We start from the raw sequence: 15,255 nt of genomic DNA on the forward strand, positions 1-15,255 counted from the left end.
TATATTCTTCGTTTTCTGACTCTGAAGAATTCTGATTTTCATCAGATGTTGTGTCGCTTTCAGGGCCCCCAACCTCGATTATAAAACGTTCAGTCTCCAATTCGATTATAGGACCTAAAGATCCTATAATCGACTTCAATTTTTTTAACATGGTCACAGCAATTGCTCCAATTTTCTTGAGTTACTTCCTATACGATAATAATTTATTAAAAAAATTAATCATTAATGATATAGACTGAATTCAAAATAATATACATAACTAAATTCTCAACATTAAAATAAATTGTATACCTGAAAACTATCTTCAACAAGCTTTAGAAAAGCCTTATTATCGATAGACACATTTTTAGTTGCCACTTTAGCTTTTACAATGCCCCAAATCATCTCAATAGGATTTAAATCACAGTGATATGGCGGTAACCTTATCACTTTGTGTCCGTATGTGGAGAAAATCGTGTCCATATATTGGTTCAGGTTTGTGACGTCTCAAAATCTCTACCAATCTAGCTTTGGATGCTTTTTGTGGAAATGAAATTTTATTCGAACGCTATGCTTTCTGTCGCCAGATGTTAGTGGTTTATTAATGCGAAAGGAATGGTATCGGGCATTATCCATAACTATACATGTGGGTTCACTTAGATTGGGAATTAATGTCTGCGTAACCCATTTCTTAAAATTATTTTTATTCATCGAATCATGGTAATCTGCTTTTTTTTCTTTATCATTATGTACCAGAAGTGCATTAGGAACAAATTCGAATGGTCCACAGGCATGAATAATAATATGTCGTTTCCCTGTTGAAACGGCTTTCGATACTCCAGGTTCATTTTCGCTCTGCCAAAATTTGGCGTGGTTCAGAGAAGTATGAATGTAGGTCTCGTCCAAATAAACTATAGGCATATTTTTATCCCTTACTTCTTATATTTGATCCAAATAACTTTCACGGCAAACCACAATATCGGAACGCTCCATCAATATTGAACGTTGGTTTCTGCATTTTTTATATTTGACTTCCATACTGTGCATCAGTTTTCGTAAGTACTCTCTGCTGCCTGTTAATCCAATGTCTTATTTCAAAGCAGTGAGCAGAGTTTTGATACTCGGTACTTGTTTTCGCACGGCATAAAATTCATGAATATGCCTTATGGCACATTTATCGAAGTCGTCTATTTGAATTCTCTTTTTGTGTGGGGCTTTGTTTTGTACAGGTGGCAAAGTAAAGACCATCTCATTGTTTTTAGAAATATTTTTTTATCGTCGATCTACATAAACCTTAAATGAAATATTAAAGTTTAAACCAAACCACTAACCAGTTGAATACAACCGCACTATAAAATGTCAATACCGGTCATGTCAACAACCAACTATAAAACATTGTTTATTGGAATGCTATGTAATCCTTCGTCTTTTTTAAGCTGTAAGTATTTCATTGCATTCACTACTTTTTTTTGCATCTTTGGAAATGTTTATATTTGAATATATTCGTAGATAAATATTTTCTGTTTGTTTACATCGGTGACATTGGATGACATCCAACTTTCGTTGTCAAAGAGTACTTGTTGCCAGTAAAAGAAATTAGTACCATTGAAAATCCGCAAAATGGCGAGGGTCAAATAAACTGTTGTCGGGTTTTACTTACTTTACTCTTTGCTCTAGGCTCGCCAAGGCGAATCGAATCTAATCGCAAAAAAAAAATCGTATGGCATAACATAATACAGAAACATATAATATCCATTTATCCATACATTTATTAATTATTATAAAACTGCGACTATTAATGAAGAGCCGCGGCGTGTCGATTTAAATTTATAAGATTACTGTGGCGACGCGTGTTTAGCGAATTACTGTGGAGACGCGTTTTAGTTGCGACTCGACTCGGCGCGCCTCAATTTACGCGGGGTAGCGCGGCGCCGAGGCTCTTCGTCATCAAGCGCAGTTTCATAGTAAATGTATAGAATGCATAAGATAAGACTGGCGTCGACTACAGTTGAATGTGCACCTTGGACAAAGATGTGCACCAAAGAATATAATACGCACCAAATGTACACTCATCGCGGCGAATAATTTCGATTCGATTCGATTTGCCTCGGCGAGCCTAGTCAACGCCAGTTATCCTAAAAAAAATCAAGTGGTTGACTTATTTTCTTTGTTTCAAATCTTGCAACATTTGTGACGTTGACTCATTGTCAAATTACTTTTGTCAAAAAATATTTTTGAATTGTGTTTACAAAATATAATCGCGCAAACATTCTTTAAGATATAATGGATATTATAGACACGCTAGAAAGTGGGGAACGAGTGACTAGTACATACGCTGAAAATTATTTTGATGACGAATACAGCCCTTGTAAGAATGGACTGGTATCAACAGATAGCGAAAAACGAGAAGACAGTAAGAAATCAAATACTAGTCCAAATGGGTTCCGAGAAAACTGGATATCACCAAGTGATTTACTTATTGGAATAATAGAACTCACTCCACCATTTACGTCTAAAATAACTAGAGGAATTACTCATGAGGGTATTATATCTATCGGTAATGGCATGTTGGCAAAAGAACGTCAAAAATTTGAAACTGAACTGAGACGGTTGCTTCGGGATAATGATGCTTCATGGAATCATATTTTATTGCATGAGAAGCAGCAAGTCAAACTTAAAGTGAGGAAATGTTTTAAAAAAATATTTGAAGAGAAAAGTAAGATAATGACTTCAGAAATAGAACATTTTTATGAAAAATGCCTTCTGGAACTAGAAAACCATTTGCGTTCTGAAATACAACATGTCCTGGTTAGTGCTCATGCAAATATAACCAGCGATTTAAATATAGAAATAAACAAGAGATTAAAGGAAGAAAAGTGCGTCCTCGAGACAGTTTTAGAAAAACAATACCGATCAGAAATAAATAAGATAACCAAATACTATAAAATAATGTCAGATTATGAATTAAACAGAAATGGCAAGATTATATCAAAAGCGCTACATGAAAGAAACGATGCGTTGAATGCTTTCTATAAACAAATTGAAGCTGAGACTATGACCAGTACTATGTATGTGATGAGTATGGAAAGAAAGAAATGTAAAATAAAACAATTTTTGCTTGAAAACTATCAAAATTCTGAAATAAAAGAAAGGCTTGAAAAAATTCAAGCAAAAGAAGAGATTATAGATTCATATAAGCAAAGAGAACGGTTTATAGCTGACATCAACTTTGAATGGAAAGAAAAAATAAAAAAAATCGTACAGTTATTTTTGAAGTTCATAAGTTTTAGTCTGAAATTGCTACCTGAACAGACTACGTTTTTGCTAGACTTGGAAAAACTGTTTGTTTTGCAACTTAATGAAATTCAGAAACATCCCCAAGTAGCACCACAGATATTAGTGGAAGTTGAAAATAATTTAAATAATATTTTCCATTTTAATGAACCGAATATAACATGTGATAAGGAACCATTCGAAGTGATTGGTGATACTTCGGAATCCATCCCAACACCTTACGGCAGCCGCGAAACCTTACCTTCGCACGTAGAACTTCCCGCTATAACGGTTTTACTAGAGAAAAAGTTTGTTTATGCCAAATGCAACAAATTTGATGAAATTAAAGCATTGTTGGAATCATGCAAATGTCTTGAAGAAAAAGCGTGTACATGTTTTAGAAATAAAGAAGAAGAAACGCCATCGAACATATCCGTGTCTGAATCTGCGTCTGTTTCCAGTGAATTATATCAAGGAAGTCAATCAATCAAAAGTGAATCTTCAATTGAACTTATGCAGGTAGACGATATCAAACGAATGCAAGATTGTCCGTATAAAAATTGTCGAGATTGGACTAAACAAATGACTCTTGATATATCAAATTTTGTTGAATTCACTGAAGAAAATTTTAAAGTAGTTCAAAATAGATATACCTTTCCGCTTAAAGAGGCCAAAAGACCAAAATTAACGAGTGCTAAAGAAATTGCACACAAAAAACTGCCTTTTGTCGAGGGTTTAAAGCAGGGCACAAGTTATCATGATGCGGTAACTCAGTGCTCTAGTGACGAAGACATGCCATTCGTCAAAATATTCGAAAAGGATGTTCCGGAATGTACTTGTGTGAAGAAGCATAGTTCTCAGCAGTTAAAAGACTATAATGAAAAAGAATCCAGGAGCAAACTGATTAACGAGATAATGGTAAAGCGCAGAATTTCTATGCAACGTTTATTGTTTAGTAACCCCAACTTACTGAAGATGTTTACCGATGAAAGTTTTGATATAAAGATTTAATAAGCTTTTTTTTACACACAGCTTTTCGGATTTCTTTTCTTAATTAACTATATTACAAGTGTAACAAAAATAGTGGGGATCCGTTTAAGGGCATATTCTGTATCGTATTCTGATTAGGAAAAAGTAGAAGAATTTTTAGATTTTTTTGCTGTGGGGCAGATTGTCCAAGTCGGCTAACCCTCCATACAAAAGCCAAAAATGTTTCGGGTCAAAACATGTTTCCTCTACTTTTTCCTTATAAGAACACGATACCGAACATGCTCTTAAACGGATCCTCGCTATTTTTGATACACCTTGTATGTATTTTACTTTTAACAGTTACTCTACTATTTAAAAATAAAAAAATAGGTACCTACTAACCGCTTATCATTAGCTATAATTATATGTAGGTATAGGTCTGTAATCCAAATTGGTTTTGTAATGGACCGGTACACACAGTACCGGCGTGCATCGGGATGATAAAATGAAAGGCTCCCGCAATAACCCGACTTAGACGTTTTCGTTACCATTCTGCATAATCTGCCCAGACTGCGTAGCCAACGTGCCAATCCTACGCTCTGTAGCGAACGAAAAGCAACTGTCACTGGCGCACTAATAAGTATGGAATGATGCACTAATATGCACTAATAATGAGTGATAGAGAGAGATGACTACGCCTCTGCAAAGCGTAAACGATTGGCACGCTGGCTAGGCACCCTGATGTGACACTCGCCGTTGTTGTGATGTGATTTCTAAAGGAAGGCTAAAGGCATTGTTGACAGGGCTGTAAAATACATAACTACTCACGGGTATAAATAAATACATCATAGTAGATTATTATTTCGTCTAAAAGTCTTCTAGAAATCGATTTTCGCTCAAGTCATCTCGTATATGGCTATATTTGGTATCAATAGTAACTGTGACGTCATAAAGTAGGCGGGACAAGGAAATAGTTATTTACGATACAAGTGCGAAAAGCAGGAAATTCTATGACATGTAATTACCTATTACTTATTCGCACATGTCTCGTACAACGTTTTACAGTACATATGGCCCTTAAAATTTTCAACATAATTACATAATGTGCTAATTTACGCACTAGTGTGGAAAAGTACCACCATATATACTGTAAAAATACTTTTCACTCTCTTTGGTCGTGTTTTAATTTATCGCCACTTGTTACGAATTTCCTATTTTTCGCACTTGTAACGTAAATAACTATTTTAATACAGTTGCTCAAAAAGTGCTACTTTATTTACGTAGCTGTTTCTGTAGCGTTCACGAAGTTGGTTTTTGGGACCTACGAGTTATACTTTTTACTTTTCCAACTTTTTAAATTTATATCTGACCGTAATCCATACGACCACACCAAAGAGTTGGATGTCCAAAAATTTTATATATTTTTTATTTCGCCATAACACGTTTATTACGTCCAAAAAATGTTATTACACGATATTAATTAAATATTTATTTGTTATTACAAAAATTAAATGTTATATAATACGATATTTCACTAAACATATTTTTAATTATTGACTGAATGAAACTATCATTGCCACGTTGGCTGTCATTAACAGAAAAAATTAAAAAGTAAACCCGGTGCCCGCCATTTTCACTTAAAATTTAGTTGTATCAAAATAATTCAACTTAAGGTGCGACCAGACCGCAGCTTAAAAAACGGTCACGATACGGAATCGCAGTGACGCGTCGTATGCGTACCGTTTTTGACGCATGCTCCCCACACCGCTGCTTAAAAAACGGTGACGGTACGGAATCGCAGTGACGTGCTTCTTCACGCGAATCTTTTTTGTTTACAAAACAGTTGCGTCTTTTACGTCATCGATGTGGTGTCTGCCATTAAGATCTCCGTGTAATATTTTTTGCGATTTTTACGCAGATCAATTTACGGTGCGTCAGCGTATTTTAAGCAGCGGTGTGGGGAGTATGCGTCAAAAACGGTACGCATACAACGCGTCACTGCGATTCCGTATCGTGACCGTTTTTTAAGCTGCGGTCTGGTCGCATCTTTAGATTACAACTGTGAGTGTTTTTTTATAAAATGAGTTGTTGTGATTTTTTGCAGCGTAAGTCTCCGCTGAACAAGTTCAAGTGAAAATTCGTAACTGTAATAGCTATTTGTTTTATTGTGATTTTTTCGCTAATGTATATTAAAAAACGTCGTTCAATGTACACTTTGCACACTTGCATTGAAATGTACTATTCTTTTAAACATACCATGCGGGGGTATCAAATGAAAAGGCTATGTGGGTAGATTTAAATGGCTTATTTAATTATGGCTAATTTAAATGAATGAAATGCCACCAAAAACATTTCATGTAAAGTGTTGCCAAGACTTTTACACTAAAAAAGTTATGAGATGCCCTAGTGGGCACCAAGACATTTACTTTGTAAGCGCAAACTTTATCAGCTCAATAAAGCCAACAGCTTGGTCAAACAGTACGGCTTGGCCGTTTCGTTATTGTCACATAAACACTCCTGCGGTGGACTTGTATATGTAGTACAAAGTACTTACTACTTAGCACCTAACATCGGTCTTTAAAATTCTGAAAATGATAATACGGGATTGTCCATATGACAGCTACGAAACGGCCAAGCCGTACTGTTTGACCAAGCTGTTGGCTTTATTGAGTTAGAGCTGATAAAGTTTGGGCTTACAAAGTAAAAGTCTTGGTGCCCACTAGGAGATCTCATGACCTTTTTAGTGTAAAAGCTCTATGCGCCTGTTAGTCTAGGCAACACTGTGATGAAAAACATTGTGTGTAACTCCGGGGGTAAGAATATTGCAAATTCGGGTCTTTAATTCTCTCCAGCCTGCGGCTGTCGGGAATAATCACCCTTGTATCCAAAATTTCCCTTACCCCCCTCGTTACACAATGTACTATTAATCTTACCCTATATTACAAACAAATATGAAATAAAAATCCGAACACTTCCGATACGACATACAACAGATGCTTTAGGGACGTACTTAACCGTTTTACCTATGACGTTGACCACAGTTGGACTCTCTCAGTAAGCTATGTAAGTAACCCTTAGGTCGCATGGTCCGACTGACTAGTCCGATCAATCGGAATACGAATATTTTTCTTTCCCGCTGGCTCGATTGATCGGAATATAAGGACTTCTGTGATTCTCGTAGTCCTACTATCGGAGTAACGGGATTTTAAAAGTTCGTCTAGTTCGATGAATCGAACCACGAGGTCATTTTTTTTTCCTATTGGATCGATTGATCGGACATAACTGTAGACTTGATTATGATTGCCTATTATTTTAATACCTATATAAAATTTATTAATCCTAATTCACATTGAAAACAGGCGGATATAATATCCTTGAGCGGTTTTTAGAGAATAAGGGCTCTTAAGATTATTTGTTAGATCTTTCCTTCAAAACCACTATTTCGTGGTAGTAAAATTCCGCGTCGAAAAGCTAGCCATACACGGACGGTTTTGCCCGTCGGATCAGCCCGCCAGATGTACCGCCAGCGGGCACATCCGTGCGTGTGTGTCGAGAAATATAGATACGGATCTGCCCGCCGGGCACCCGTCCGCAGGCAAATCCGTCGGTGTGTGGTGAGATATAGCCACGGATGTGCCCGATCCGACGGGCAAAACCGTTCGTGTATGGCTAATTAAAGTGAGAAAACACTTTTGAGATGTTGGTAGATTACAAAAGTAACCATGAAAGTACCGGTCGGACAAACAGGAAAAATAAAAATTGTGTGATCGGATTAAGAGGATTTTTCAAGGTCTCGTGGTTCGATCGATCGAACTAGACGAACTTTTAAAATCCCATTACACCGATAGTAGGACTGACAGGATTTTCTAAGTCTTTATAGTCCGATCAATCGAGCCAACAGGAAAAAAAACACTTCGTATTCCGATTGATCGGACTAGTCGATCGGACCACGCAACCTAAGGGGTACTAAATCAGTGTAGAAAAATAAATTTTATATTTAAAATCAGCTCTAGAGTTTGATGAAATGCGAGCATTTTTAAAATCACTATATTCGAATCGAGGCTGCCCAAATCCCTTTGGAGCTGGCATTTAATAATGATGCGAGTTTAATGTTCGAACTATTTTGCAATATCAAAGTGGTAAACTATATAATATTTGTTCAGGCACGGTTCGCCAATCAATAGCCACAATTAGTGATTCGAAATGAAAACTACCTGGAATAAAGTACGCCATTATTACAATATATATCTTCGTAGTTTGGTAAGAGCCCAACTCTGAAACCGCCGGCGCGTTCAATTTAACCAGGTGTTAACATAACCCGTGTCAGTGATCACAAATTGCTCGCCGTATCTTGTCGGTTACTCCCTAAACTCTATTCATTTGTTCTTGTTTCCTCCCAGTATTTATTTACGCAAGTCAAGGCAAAGTTAACGGAAAATCTCCAAATAATATTTTATTATAATGATAAATGTATTTCTCTGTACACGAGAAATTTAACAAAACTGTAATTTTAATCATTCAAATTGTACGTAATATATAATATTGAAATTATGCATAAGACAGCAAAATAAATGGTACGAGGAACGAGAAAGGGCTATCTTCTGAATGCAAATGCTTTATTTGTTTGTGAAAATACAAATATCACTCGGTGTATGCCCGTAACATTTGAGAAGTGTCTTCAATGAGGTTAATACCCACAGATTTTTCTGGTTTTAACTGTACTATTTGTTTTGGAATCATCAAAAATCTGTCTCTTTTTGTTTCTTCCGGGCTGCTTGTTTTTGTTTGATTATTATTATGGGATACATAAAAAAACATGTTACACATTTTAAACATTAATTAAACAAATATACCTATGTGCTAGCAAATTTTGAGGAACGTTACTTGTATTTTATTGCCGTGAGCTACTCCTTAAACAAATATTCCTATATTTATACCCAACTGCGTCAGAAGGAGGGTAGATAATGTTTTTCGAGCGTATAGTTGTACCGTTCTTAAGAACATTCTCCGCTTCCTATGGGAAATATTTTCAAACGAGAACATTTCCCATACAATTCTCGAGAAAGGCACAAGTCTATTCGAGCATACGTATGTATGTCCATTTCTTTGGTACGCCTAAACGGCTGGACGGTTTTTGACATATGAGGGGTCGTAGAATTCGTCAGAATTGTGGTAGACAGTGATATATGCTATATAAATTTTGAAAATAGCGCCCGCAAATGAAAAAAAGGGTGGGGGTGGTTTTTTTTATTAGCAATATGGTATGAAACTCTTTTTAGCTCATTATTTTTAAGCAGTTAGACTTTTTTGTAATAACAGCCTTTTGTTATTATTAATTCTGAATGTGGAACTTAAAAAAATACTCTTGCTGCGCCATCTACGTGATTAAATTTTTGAACTAAAAGAAATCTAATCTGTTTAGGAATAAATGATACACTTAATTTATTTCTTCTCAAAATTTCAAACTGGTTAAAATTGCAAGTAACAAAAATATTGACAATCACAAGTATGTTTATCAAACGGTATCAACTGCTGCTTATTGACGACGGAGCCGTAGGTATTACGCATGAGATTGTAAAATATACCCGAGCGATACTTGAACGTCAAAATTATTTTCATTGTCTTGTTTTTTGTATGAGATGGAATTTACTTTTATATTTTTGATGTAAATTATTACGCTACCTACAGATAGAAAGACATGCATATCACTGGACTTGATTTTTTTTTCTACAAGACATAAATACAAGCGTAACAGAGTGGTCAGAAACAAGACAATGAAAACAATTTTCACCTAATTATGCAATAGGTTTGATACAATCATGTAATTACAAGTAACACATAAAATTAAATAATTACGCATGAAATAAAGTTTTTTAATAATAATGATCATTTCACCCAAAGCATTGTTAAATTTCGCATTTACTACACGATAAATATAAATTGCAGCGTTAGCTAAGAATAATGCGGGGCGGCGGATCCGCGTAAAGGTAAATTTACACACGTCCCATAACAACTTAAGTTATTAAGTCGTCACAGCTCGGAGTTGCGACTTATGACATTCCTAGAATTACTCCTCAACTGTTAGGAGATTAGTGATGTGCTGTGGTGTAACTTGATAATAATATGAGCATCAAGGTGGGGTAAGTAATATCCCTACTTACTTTTTAGGGTTCTGTAGTTAACTAGGAACCCTGATAGTTTCGCCATGTCCGTCTGTATGGCTGTCCGAGGCTTTGCTCCGTGATCGTTAGTGCTATATAGAAAGCTGAAATTTGGCATGGATACATAAATCAATCAATCCGAAAAAGTCGTAAAATATAATAAAATATTGTTTTTAGGGTGGGGTAAACCGTCTATTACTGGAGATTACTGGCCACCTTATACTAAAATGGCTAAAATAAGAATTCTATTTATTTATTTATACAATTCAAGTAAACTAAATAATTGTCGTTCTGATGATTAACTTAGATTGTGTGATTATTAAACAGAATCCCTTTTAGTATAAGGTGGCCAGTAATAGACGGTTTACCCTAGCTCCCGTACAAAATGTTTTTTTTTATCACTTAATCTCAATAGTGTGGGATATCGTTGGATAGGTCTTTCCGGGTCCGCCCTGGGCGATTCCAGCCTGGGGCCCTGGAGGTCTTGGTCCCTTACCTACCTACCTACCTCTTAGTATATGACATTTATTTCACGTTATAATTTATATAGTAGTGTTTCTACTTGGAAACAAATTAAAAATAGTTTATGAAAATATTTTAATATGTTCTAATTCTTCTAATACTAATGTTGCTTTAAATAATATTAGCTACAATTTAAAATAATGTTTTTGGTATTGGAGTGGTCTGCACTTGCGCGAGGCCAGCGCACGGGGGGTGAAGCATTATAATGAACTCTCCAAACGTCACCGATAAGCGCAACCGATTTGCATATACATTCGGCCCGATTTGAAGAACGAACGATAAGTTCTGGTTTGTTTGTTTGTTTATTTATTAGACATTTATAAGCTAACAGGTACACCAAATCGCTTACAAACTAGATTACAGTAGGATATACAATACAAATTACATTATATACATTAAAACACAATTCATTATTTTCAGAAATATTAAATATAGGATTATTAAATAAATTAAATTAGTCAAATAGAAAACATCATCATTAAAATTAAATTATTAAAAATATAAGTAAGTTTTTTGTGGCCAAATATTGGCTAAGGAATTCTGATAGCTTTTTACCAAAACCACCAACACTATCCGCGAATATGTCAATCTGCGGGGCAACAATGGACATGACATTAAGGAGAGAGAGCGCCCGAGTCGTGGGTGAGTTAGCGGCGCGGCGGGTGCGCGCGGGGCACCCCGCGAACAGGCGCGCCGGGCGCCGCGCGGGCAGCGCGCTCAGGCCCGGGGGACAGGGACGCCACCCCGGGACGAACAGGCCGAGTCTCTCCAGTACATCCGGATTATTTACTGTGTTGTTTATTACACCGTAGTAGTGCATCAACAACAACAGCTTCCGCCTTAGCTCCAGCGTATGAAGCCCCACCATCCCCGAGACGAAAAGCGAAGGATACAGGAGAGGGTAATATCCATACTGCCTTTTGTACAGGTATCGGGCGAATCGTCTTTGGACTCTCTCCACCATTAACTGGTGTATTGTGGTATTTTTTTTCGCTGGGGTCCCACGCTATGGCTCCAAACTCTAACTTACTTCGGACGTAAGCATTGTACAACAATACCGCTACCCTGATGTTTTTAAACTGCGCTGATACCCTCATAATGAATCCGAGCGTTTTCGTAGCGGCTTTACACATCTGTGTTATATGTGTACGAAAGTCCAGCTCCACATCCAGTTTGAGTCCCAAATCAGATATTTCACTGACTCTTCCAAGCGGAACGTCTCGAAGATGGTATGCAGCGTACACTGGTGAACGAGCCCTAGAAAAAGTGATGATTTTACATTTAGATGCGTTAAATTGCAAGTTGTTAGCATCACTCCAACCTGCAAGAGCCTCAATATCTTTCTGCAGATTGTCACAGTCATCCCGTTCACTAATTTGCAGGAAGAGCTTGAGATCATCCGCAAATAACAGGCACCTAGAGTTTCTGACGACCCTCGGTAGATCGTTGATCATCAGTAGAAACAGAGTCGGTCCCAACGTGCTGCCCTGACTAACACCGGATCGGGTGTAATATGGTTGGGAATGATATCCGGACACTGCTACATATTGACTACGACCGCGTAGGTAATCTGCAAAAAAATGTATCAGCTTAGGCGTGAATCCGAACCCAGCCAACTTCTGCAGCAAAACGTCGTTGTCAACCAAATCGAACGCTTTTTTGAAATCAAAGTAGGCCACGTCAACTTGGGAGCGGTAATCCATGGCCTTAGTCACATAGTCTACAAAGCAGATGTGATTAGTTGTGGTTGACCTACCAGTCCTAAAGCCATGTTGAGCGTCATCAAGTTGAGCGGCCGTTTGATTGATGATTCTATTGTTGAGAGCGGCTTCGAAGACCTTGCCAAAAACTGACAGCACCGCAATGGGCCGATAGTTACTCACATCGGAACCGACACTGTTCTTGGGTACAGGTGTTACTCTGGTGATTTTCCAGCAAGAAGGGTAGGTAGAGTTCTGTAGTGCCAGATTGAATATGTAGAGAAGCGGTTGCTCCAAAACACTAATACAATCGCGGACTAAGAAGTTAGGAATACCGTCCGGGCCAGAGGCAGACCGTGCCTTCAGAACCCTGACTGCGCGTCGCAGCTCCCGCGCGTCGACGCTGTCGACAGCCACACGCGCTGCATTAGCCTCCGCAGCGCCACAACCCGCCGCCTCCACGGCATTCAAGCGCGGCGCCTCGCTGTGAAACACAGAGCTGAAATATTCCGCAAACGCGTCTGCCGCCTCCTGTCCGACCACGATTTTACCTTTATACGAATAGGTACTTACACGTCTATCCCTCCTTTTGCTTCTAACATAACTCCAGAAATTATTTGGCTCATCAATAATATTTCGCTCAATGTTTTCGAGGTATCGTCCATATGCAACTTTGATTAACATTTTGACATGCCCCCTGTAGTATCTATAGAGCTCCCTGATGAACACTTTTCCCATTTGTTTGTATTTTTTTAGGTGAAAGTGTTTGCTCTGAATATACCTGATAATTTCGGGTGTATACCACGCAGGATAGATATACCGCCCGGATCTTTTTCTTGGTCGTTTATTAGGAACACAACTAGATATACATTCCTTTAATTTTATATAGAAAACTTCGGTCGCCAATTCAACATTACGTGTCTCTAAGACCTCGTCCCAATCGATAGAGGCTAGTGACGCGTACAACAACTTAAAATCGGCTTTACGAAAATCCCACACCGGTGTCACAGGGAGACCACTCAGCGACGGCGAGGGTATCAACGGCACGCCTCGCCGTCGCTGAGTGGTCTCCCTGTGACAAATAAGTGTGTGTTTAAATAAGTTCTCATTTAGATATCGTTTGTATGTCGTATAATTGACAGATGCAGCTCGATTCGGGCGACCAATGTCACTCTTTGACGTTAGAAATATCGTAGATAGATCTTATTGGGATCACAGCGAAATCGAAATAAATGTCAATTTTGACATGTCGTTTAGCTATCGATATTTTAAAGATCTTTCCAAGATCTGAAACGTGTCTTAATTATTCTTCGAATCGAACCGATTGAGGCATTTTTTAAATTAAGTTCGTTGGGTAACTACGGAACCCTACACTGAGCATGGCACGACATTTTTTTTGGCTAAATTCGGTTTATTATAATGAATAAATAACTTTATACCTACTCATTAGCATTTCTTTTATTTTCATACTATTGTTTCAAGCAAATTATAAACTCTGTGTAACTCTAGCTACTTAAGTTGTGAGTTATGAATATAATGCTACCACTGACTGACATGTAGATAAACATACAAATAAGACTCCACGCTTTATATTAACGGTTTAAAATATTTATTAGTTAAATATAAAATTATACAATGCCGTTTAATGATTCAAGTAGATACCAATCTTGGCCGACATAAAGATTGCTTGAATAAAAGCCGGAATAACAGCCATCACTAGCAAAGTTCTCAAATAAATCTGCCTACAAAGCAATTTTCGGTTAATTAAACATAATCTTGTTGGAGTTGCCGTAACCGTGTCATCAAAGTTGGCAAGTTAAACAATATCGTGTCGCGGAATGTCTCAAGCATGTAGGCAACCTCTAGGCAAGCAAATATCTGAATAAATTGTGTGTCCCTTTCTATCTTAGGGACAGAATATCTTGTCAATCAGACTTGCACAAATAATGTCACGTAGAAGTGCCTGTCGATCATGCGTATCATACCGAGCTAGCGTATCCTAAGTATGGACGCTCACTTTCGATATGCCGTATCACTAGCATCGTGGCGTGAATAAATGCGTCCATTTTATTTTAACCGTAGCGTATCAGCATATCGTATCATAACGCCGTATCATTACGTATGGATGCTCACCTTGGGCATACCGTATCACTAGCATCGTATCGTAACACCTTATCATTTACCTTTATTTTCTGCTATGATTCGTCTGTACAAGGTGGCTAGCCAAAATGTCAATTGTTTACGCTACGACAACGAACCGCTATCTGTCTCTCTATATCACTAATATGTAACAGTTACAGAGAGACATAAAGCATTTCGTGGTCGTAGTCGTAGCGCAAACGACTGGCATCTTGGCTAGGCCCCCTGAACTGCATGCTGTTCAAAAATGTCGCCTGCTGAGATGACTCACCGAAATATATTAAGAGCACATCTACTTTATAATATAGTCTGTCAAGTCATTTCCGTCAGTAGAAAAAAAGTGGCAAATTTAAAACAATGTATGCACGAAGGGTTATCGTCGCATAGGAATTTTTAATTTCACGCCTTCTTATACAGACCTGACAAACTTGTTTAAGTTTTAGTTAAGGCTTTTGAGTGCCACGTCGACCAGGTGGTGATCTATTGTGACAGCCCTTTTAAGTTCATTATTA

At 37.6% G+C, this 15,255-nt stretch overlaps 1 protein-coding gene across 1 annotated transcript; it reads left to right on the forward strand.

Moving 5' to 3' along the window:
- Positions 1-1,798: 1,798 nt before the first annotated feature.
- LOC133516982 (uncharacterized) lies at positions 1,799-4,618 on the forward strand. Its single transcript, XM_061850081.1, has one exon. It carries the CDS (start codon positions 2,263-2,265, stop codon positions 4,261-4,263), a length of 2,001 nt encoding a protein of 666 aa, XP_061706065.1. The 5' UTR covers positions 1,799-2,262; the 3' UTR covers positions 4,264-4,618.
- The last annotated feature ends 10,637 nt before the right edge of the window (positions 4,619-15,255 follow it).

This window comes from Cydia pomonella, chromosome 4, assembly GCF_033807575.1.
Source record: "Cydia pomonella isolate Wapato2018A chromosome 4, ilCydPomo1, whole genome shotgun sequence".
Taxonomy (NCBI): Eukaryota; Metazoa; Arthropoda; class Insecta; order Lepidoptera; family Tortricidae; genus Cydia; species Cydia pomonella.

Excerpts from the sequence above, each read along its gene's own strand:
- LOC133516982 (XM_061850081.1), top strand. The coding sequence starts at position 2,263 with ATGGATATTATAGACACGCTAGAAAGTGGGGAACGAGTGACTAGTACA.